Genomic DNA, 9017 nt, shown 5'->3' with positions numbered 1-9017 from the left:
AACACTTAGTATCATCCTACTTTCGACTGTTCCATTTAATTACTCGTAAGGGGCTCCATAAAAACTTCCGAGTGTTGCAATTTTCGGTTGTTATTTTGTTGTATTTCTCAATAGGCATTAATTTATTGAGTTTCAATTGCTGAAAGGGCGGGATGGATGATTTTAAGGAAGGATTCATTCCAGTGTAGGTGTTGATTGTGATTAGTTTCCCCCCCCCCCCATTGCGCGTGGCGGCGGCGGCAGCAGCGTTGGGTGCAAGATGGCGGCGCTGCGTCGCTTGGTGCCTGTGGCCGGGTCCGGAGTCAGGCTCCGGGGGCTGGTGCGAGGCTCGGCCCTGCATTTCCTGGTCACGACGGCCGATAAAGGTCCGAACCAGAGCCCGAATCACGGGCCGGGCTGGCGGTGCTGCGGCGCGGTGTGTCTGCAGCGGGCGGCCGTCTTGTCGCGGGAAATGAACGCGATGGAGCGCGCGTTCGCGCGGCAGCTGGAACAGGCGAGTGCGCGCATTGCATCACTGCGGGAGCGCGCCTGTTGATGCCGGGGGAACAGAGCATAAGACATAGGAGCAGAAATGAGGCTATTCAGCCCATCACGTCTGCTCCGCCTTTCAGTCCTGGCTGATAAATTTCTCAGCTCCATTCTCCCCCTATAGGAGCGGTTAGATCATGGCCAAAAGAGTCTATATCATCAATTATTTAATTGTAGATTCCTTGTACCCCTTTTTAATCACTTAAGGTCGGGATAAAGTCAGTTTTGCTTTGAATGGCTCATAGGGTTGCACCCTCGGCTCTGAGTTAGGAAGTTTTGAGTTCAGTTCAGCTGTTGTGCTGAGGCAGTGCTGTACTGTCCGAGGTGCTGCACCACAAATTCAATTACTGCCCCGTCAGTCTATTCTTGATCATCAGTAAAGTGATAGTAGGGGGTCATCGATATTACTATGAAGCAGCAATCATTTAGCAATAAGCTGTTTGCTGATGCAGAGGCCACCCAGATCCTGACTTCATTCGTTCAAACATGGACAATATAGTCGAACTCCAGAAGGGAGATGAGGGTGACATTGACATCCAGGCCACTGCATATACTTGACTGAATATAGTATCGTGGAGTCTGAGCAAAACTGGCAATGTTTGGAATCAAGGGGGATAGGGAATTCTCCACTGGTTGGAGTCATACTTAGAAACAATCCAGTAGATCCATAGAATCCCTACAGTGAGGAAGCAGGCCACACTGACCCTCTGGGTAGCGTCCTACCCACATCCACCCTATTCCTGCATTCCCCTGATACACTTTGGGCAATTTATCACAGCCAGTCCACCTAACCTGCGTACCTTTGGACTGTGGGAGGAAACCAGAGCACCTAGAGGAAACCCACGCAGACACACGGAGAATGTGCAAATTCTACACTGTCACCTGAGGCTGGAAGCAAACCCAGGTCCCTGGCACTGTGAGGCAGCAGTGCTAATCACTGAGCCACCATGCCACCCACTAGCAGGTACCTAGAAAATGGTTCTGGTTGTTGGAGGTAAGTCATCTCAGCTCCAGGACATCCCTGTAGGAGTTCCTAAGGGTAGTATCCTAGGCACAACCGTCTTCAACTGTTTCATCAATGACTTTCCCTCCATCATAAGATCAGAAGTGGCGATTTTCAGGACCATCCGTAATTCCTCAGATAGTGAAACATCTATGTCTGAATGTAGCAAAACTTGGATAATACCCAGACTTGGGGTGGCGAATAACGATCGTGACACACAAGTATTTGGCAAACACCATTTGCAACAAGATGGAATCTTAGATTTACGGGTTTAAACTTTCTGATTTTTCTGGAATATATTGGTGTGGGTTCAGTGTCCTCCTTTGCTACTGTCTACTATAGTTAGACCTTGAACCTTTACCGAGGAATCTAACTATTGGCCTTTGACATTCATGGAATTACTGTTCCTGAAACCCCTGCTATCAACATCCTAGATGTTACTATTCACCAGAAACTAAATTGGACCAGCTACATACATAACACTTTAGATATAATATGCCTTCCAAAGTGTTTGATGCAATTGTGTGCATGCTTTTAGTGACTGGTGTAAGAGAGTACCCAGGTCCCTATGAATATCAACAATTCCCAGTGTATTGCTATTTAAATATTCAGCCTTTCCCATTTTCCTATCACTGTAGATAACTTCACACTTATCCATGTTACAGTGCATCTGCCCACTCACTCAACTTCTCTAAGCCCTTACATTCACGAGCATGCAGCCAAATTCTGCCCCACATCCATTTACAAGTTTGATATGACGCCACCATTGTAGGTCAGATCTTAAACAATGATGAGACAGAATACAGGAAGGAGATTGAGTGCTTAGTGGCACGGTGTAAAGACAACAAGCTCTTCATTAACGTAAGCAAATGAAAGAGCTGGTCATTGATTTCAGATAGTGGATTGGAGGGCATGCCCCTGTCTACATCAACGGTGCTGAGGTGGAGATGGTTGAGTGTCAAGTTCCTGGAATTGATGATGACAGACAATCTGTCCTGATCCACCCATGTTGACGTGATTGTCAAGAAAACACAACAACATCTCTACTTCCTCAGGCGGCTAAGGAAATTCAGCATGTCTACAAGGACTGTTAACAATTTCTATAGATGCACCATAGAAAGTATTCTAGCTGGATGCATCACAATCTGGTATGGCAACTGCACTTCCCAAGATCAGAAGAAACTACAAACAGTCATGAACACAGCCTAGTCCATCACACAAACTAGCCTTCCATCCATTGACTCCATCTATATTTCCTGCTGCCTTGGGAAAGCAACCAAAATAATCAAAGACCCCTCCCACACCGGTTTTACTCTCACCCTCTTCTGTCCAGCAGATGATATAAAAGCTTGAATACATGTTCAAACACATTCAACAACAGCTTCTTCCCTGCTTTTATCAGACTTTTGAACAGACTGGTCAAAAGGTAATGTTGATCTCTCTTGCTCTCTCTCTCTTTCTGTCTCTGCACCTGTGGTCGTAACAGTGTGTTTTGCACTCTGTTCTGCTACCCTGATGCACTTTATATGGTACAATCTGTCTGTGTAGCTCACAAAACAACACTTTTCACATTATCTCTGTACATGTCACAACAATGATTCAATCAAAACTGCCTTGAGTGCTTATTACATCCTCCTCACCGCTCACAATCCCAGCTAATTCTGTGTTGTCAGCAAACTTGGAAATATATCTTTTGATTTCCTCATCCAAATTGTTCTTATATATTAAGAATAGCTGGGGCCTCAGGTCTGATTCCTATGGTGATGTACTAGTCACTGCTTTTCACTTGGCAGTGGGTATGGGGTGGTGGTGGTTTGTGTGTGTGTGTGTGTGTGTGTTGGGAAGACTCCCTCTTTCCTGTCTATTTACCAATTCTTAATCCATGCCAATATCTTACACTCCATTCCATGTGCATTGATTTTGTGTTGTAACCTGTATGTCCATTGTTCCCTCTAAGTTACATGATTGGTCTGTGCACACCGATCAGCATGTAGACCTGTTGGATTCTGGGTCTGGAAGTCACTGCCATGCACAGACTTTGGAAGCTTGAGCAGCTGAAGGAAAAGTTAGAGTGACTGTAGTGTGGGACTTTAGGAAAAGATTTCTGAAAATTCAAATACACCACATCCACTGGTTTTTACCTTATCTCAAGATGCAATATAAATTTTTCTTTTGATTTTGAGCAATATTTGTGTTGAGCAGTGTGATTATGTGACGCAATATACTTTGTCCATCAGTTTTCAGCTTTGTCTGTACTGTTATTTGATCTTTGTAGGACAGTAGTGTAGGTTAGCCTTAGTGCCCTGCATTAGAGAAATTAGGTGGGGGTGGGTATGGTTGTAGAGACGTCATCCAACATTACTACATGTCATGCAATGATCCCTACGAGGCATTATCAAACGAAGCTGTGATAGTTTCCACAGTCAAATATCTTTCTGACATTGGCTGTCTAGTTGCACACCTGAAGCATGGTTGTGTGGGAGATGCTCCCATTGAGTCAGTCTCATCAAAAGGGAGAAAAGGGGGATTTCTTTTTCATATGACTGTCTGCATATTCCTATGTAATTTAATCAATGTGAATGTGGAACCTGAAAGCTGAAACAAGTGTGAATCTTAACAGTTGAATTAGAGATCATCATGAAAAAAACTAGTGATGCTATGTTAATTTCATGTGTAATAGTACATCCTGAATCACTCTATTGATTTCAAAGTTTTATTCTGCTTGTTGTGAAACACTTGGCCTGGAGGCTACTCCTTACAAAGCCTAATGGATAGTTTAGCACCTGCCGCATTCCTGAAATGCAAATGATCTCCTATATTTTGTAGGTAGAACTGGAGAAAAGTCTGTACTCTGATCACGAGCTCCGAGTCTTTGAAGATGAAGAAAAACTTCGCCGGAGGCAGGCAGATGATTACGATTCGGATGAAGAAGAGGATGTAGGCCAAGATATTGTGACTGCCCAAGATCTGGAAGATATGTGGGAACAGAAGTTCCGACAATTTAGACCTGCTGAGAGAATACAAGGTGTGTGTCCTTTGATGTTACAACTGTAGTGTATCACGTTTGTCGTAGAGCGCTCCAAGTTTTTTTTGCTCACTTTTTTTTGCCATAAATTTGGCATTTTTCATCCAAAGTTTTTCTTTAATCAAATGAATTCCATTTGAATTAAATCGTTCACAATTTCAATTCAATGATTATTATGTGATCACCCATTTCCTACTTCAGCTTACTTTTGCAGAGACTTCTTACTTCCCTCAAATTTGCCTTCCTCTACGCAGTCTTGATTTTTCCAACTCAAGCTTGGTGTCATTTAATTACTTTCTTCATTTATCTTGGTGCCTATTCCTTTCATCCTTGAAGGTTAGGTAGAATTGTGAGAGATGACTGAAGATATGCAGCAAATTGGAATATGTTCTTGGTATTTACAATATTTTGTTTTTAAATGTTAGAGGATTTAAGCTTTTTTGTTACTGTTGGCAGGTAAACATCTTGATTTTACTGAAATAATCTGTGTTTTCATAGTATTCATAAATAGTTCGCTTCACAAAAAATTACCGGCAATTTTGTAGCATCAAACTCATTTGTCCTAATTTTCCCATTAACCTTTATTCTCTTATAAATACAGGTTTAATCCTTCTAATTTTGCTGGAATACATTGGTGTGGCTCAGGGTGCTCCTTTGGTACTGTGTACTGTAGTTAGACCTTTAACCCTTATCTAGGTATTTCTGTTAATTAAAAAAAAGTTGTCAGACAGCCTGGTTGCATTGGAGAATGAAATTTAAAGTGACTGGTGTTCAACAGAATGTGACTTCTGATGTTTGTAATATAGTTACATGTTGCTGAGCATAGCAAACTTTAAATTGCAGCCTCCCCAACCCCCAGATCTTTCACATTAATCCCCTGGGGGTGGTGCAGAATGACTGCAGTCTTGTTGAATTTCATCATAAATTTCCTGCTGGAATGCACTTTTTTAATCTGAGGAACTTCAAGCTTTGAGAAATTGTGTGTGTCTCAGAGCTCCATTTCTGGTAAAGTCACACACATTAAAAGGCACCTTCTAAAAGGTTCTTTCGAATCCCAGTGTTGGAGGTTTAGTTTTTGCAACCAGCCTTTGCTGTCAGCCTGATGTTTGTTGAACTTATTAACTAGAAATATATAGTTCATTATTGTGGATTTGTAATCTCAGTGAACAAACTATAATGATCAATATGGCTTTTAAAACTGCCTCTGACAATCTCAAAATATTTTGAATTTTATTCTTTCTTTCAAACATTGTAAATGACTCCATTGGAGCAAAGCAAGTGCTATCGTTCATTACAGAGAATATATAGCGGCAGGGAAATTTGAAGGAATCCAAAATTCTATGATTCTATGTGCAGCTTCAGAGTGATCTTTCTAGTGATAATTGCAAATCTTAAATGCCTGTTACGTCTGTAAACAGAGTCCCATACTTTAGTATTTTTCCATAATTTTATCTACTTCAAATATTTGTTGTTTTGCTTTCCAAATAATTGTGCAACAATTGTTCCCTATTTTGTGCAATAATAATAAAAATATATCAGTCTGCATGAAGAAAATTAGACTATTCATTATCCATTTGTGATAATTTTAACATAAATCTACCTTTTGCTGATCAGGAAAACTGCAGAGGAGAGGTTGCTGAATTATGTCTGGCAGCAGTATTGATAGTTGTCTGGCCAGTTATTCAAAATGTGCTTCTTTACCTTTTATTTTAGAAGCTGACAAGAAGAGTGACAGATCTACATTGAATAGGCGACTAGATGAGAAACTGATATTACTGGTAAAAGAAAAAGTGGGAGATGAAGAGATCTGGTTGCTGCCACAGAGTGAATGGAAGCCGGGGGAAACCATGAGACAGACTGCAGAACGTGCCCTGTCTACACTATCTGGTGGGAGTGCTTTGATAGCTTTATATATATAGTAGTGTATAGAATTAGAAACATATACGGTACAGCACAGGAGGATGTTACCTAGCCCATTGTGTCTATGCCACCTCTTTGGTAGAGCCGTCTAATTAGTCCCACTCACCTTCTTTCACCAATATCTCGTACTTCATTTCTCCCTCTAATATTTTCTAATTTTCTTTAGAATGTAATGATTGAATCCGTTTCTACCATCCTCTTAAACATTCCAGATTACAATTTGCTGTTTTTATTTATTCTTTAATTGTCACGTAGCCTCTGCTTGTTTTTGCTAATCTGAGGTCTTTAATCCTTAATCCTTTTGTTTTATGCGTTCGTGGGATATGCGCAATGCAGGCATGGGCAGCATTTATTTCCTATTCATAATTGACCCCAAGAAGGTGATGATGAGCTGCCTTATTAAACTGCAGCAGTCCTTGGACTGTAGTTGCATCCTCAGTGCTATCTATTCCAAACATATTTATGTTTGCTTTCAATGACAATACTTGTAGCCAGCAATTTTTAAAATATCATTTTCTAATTCATTTTGTTCCTCATCTTTTAAATTTTGTAGGAAATGAATTGCACGCTGTTTTTCTGGGCAATGCTCCAGCTGGCTTCTATAAATACAAGTATCCTAAGGCCTTGCGAAATTCCAGCATTGTAGGGGCCAAAGTGTTTTTCTTTAAAGCCTTGCTGATGAATGGAGACCTCAAGACAAGAAGGAAGGGTGACTATGTATGGGTAACTAAGAGTGAACTGAAGGACTATCTCAAACCAAAATATTTGCTGCAAGTTAATCGCTTCATCTTTGACACCTCAACAATATATGAGTAAAAGTTTATTTTGTTATAATGAAATCATTGTAAAAATTAAATTATACGATGAATTTAACATTTCTCCTATGTTTCTCAAATTATGTATTTGCATAGTTCCTGAGTCTTCTGTTTTATTATAATTAAGATCAAAGATTTGACTGGGAATATGCTATTTTCAAATTCTGGTTTGTACTCAGTCAAATGCTGTTGAATTCGCTTTAGTGCTGTTAGTTTGGAGAGGAGAAACCAGCTTGGATCCAACTACTCATTGGCTATGTTGTGACCTCTGCTGGAAAATATGTCTTTGGGAATCAGATTGAGGACATGATAAAACTTGGTGTTTAACTAAGATTTGCTGCTGCCTTCCAAATTGTACCCAGTATGAAATGACCACTTTTGGAAAGGAGAGAAGATAAATGGAAGTGAATGGGGTCAGTGCGTGTGGGTGGAGGAATTGCAAGTATATCACTTCTTCCGACCAAAACTCTCATCCTTAAACCTCTCACGGAGAAGCTTTCCTTAGTGCTTTCTTGTCAGTTCCAAGCTATTGAGTGGTCCCTCCTTCACCAAAACACTGGGCCTTGAGACTTGATTCAAGATGAGGTTGATTTTAAGGTACAGAAATTGTTTAGATGTTATGTCACTGGCAAACCCAATAATTATAAACTTTGCACATAAAAATTCCTTTGTTGAAAGGTTGCAGGTTGGATTTACTCTACTCTGTAGCTCCCAGATTCTATGTTCTATTGCTATCCATCTTGGTTTTTGTGAAAAGCATTCTTCGTTTATTCATATCAATGCCTATGTCCTTGACACCCTTGTGAACCAAAATGTGCATTTCCCTGTCCAATATATGTATCGATTTACCAAGATCTTTGGATTGTGGTTGAATTGGAAATTTTTCGCTTTTTGGAATATATCACATGCCACAACAACTTCTGCTTCACAAGTTGGAAATGTATTTACTCCATCAGACAGAAATTCTAACTTCAACCAATCACTGAATTTACTTATTGTTAAGCTAGTAAACAAACAGGTATTTAGTGTAAATGATTAACAGTAATTAGAAACTTTTCTCAGCTTTTCTATCTGAAAATAAGGAACCACCACCACCTACAACATTCCATATAAACCTGATCTTTCAAGAATGAATATCCAGTTATTACATGATGAAATGCAACCAGAGAGCTTAGAACCTTTAGTGATTATAGACTCTAGTCAGCTATATGTATATCATCCCAAATCTTTTCAATATATAGTGAAAGGAAGAAGTTTCAAAAGCAGCCCTGTCAGTTATTTGCCATTATACAGGATATTTGAATTAAGTGGAATGGCTTGATTCGTATTTGAGTACCACAAAAGATCTATCAGACTGTTTCTTGTCCACGATAAATGTTAACAATCAAATCAAAGAAAGCAACTTTCCTGAACTGACATCTGTTTCTGCCTATTCTGAATATAGTCAATGCGCTATCCAACCTTCAGAAACAGCTAACATCTGTGTGCATTCTGACTATTAAGAATATTGTAATATTCTTGTGCTCCAAAACTTGCCGCTCCCTGAGCCAAGCTGTTCCAGTGCAGTTACAACACTGGTATCTATCCGACAATGTGGAAAATTGCCCAAGTATGTCCTGTACACTAAAAGCAGGACAAATCCAACCCGACCAGTTACCGCCCCATCAGTCTCCTCTCGATCATCGGTAAAGTGACGGAAGGTGTCATCAACAGTGCTATCAAGCAG

The 9017-nt window shown here is 40.3% G+C and overlaps 1 protein-coding gene across 1 annotated transcript; it reads left to right on the top strand.

Moving 5' to 3' along the window:
• Positions 1–237: 237 nt before the first annotated feature.
• Positions 238–7349, top strand: mrpl46 (mitochondrial ribosomal protein L46). The gene is made up of 4 exons (XM_020526986.2): positions 238–493; positions 4358–4556; positions 6270–6443; positions 7030–7349. Exons 1-4 carry the CDS (start codon positions 260–262, stop codon positions 7290–7292), a joined length of 870 nt encoding a protein of 289 aa, XP_020382575.1. The 5' UTR covers positions 238–259; the 3' UTR covers positions 7293–7349.
• The last annotated feature ends 1668 nt before the right edge of the window (positions 7350–9017 follow it).

Source organism: Rhincodon typus, chromosome 33, assembly GCF_021869965.1.
Source record: "Rhincodon typus isolate 14 chromosome 33, sRhiTyp1.1, whole genome shotgun sequence".
In the NCBI taxonomy this organism is placed as follows: Eukaryota; Metazoa; Chordata; class Chondrichthyes; order Orectolobiformes; family Rhincodontidae; genus Rhincodon; species Rhincodon typus.
The sequence above is the reverse complement of the archived record's forward strand: the minus strand, read 5'-3'. Positions and strand labels throughout refer to the sequence as shown.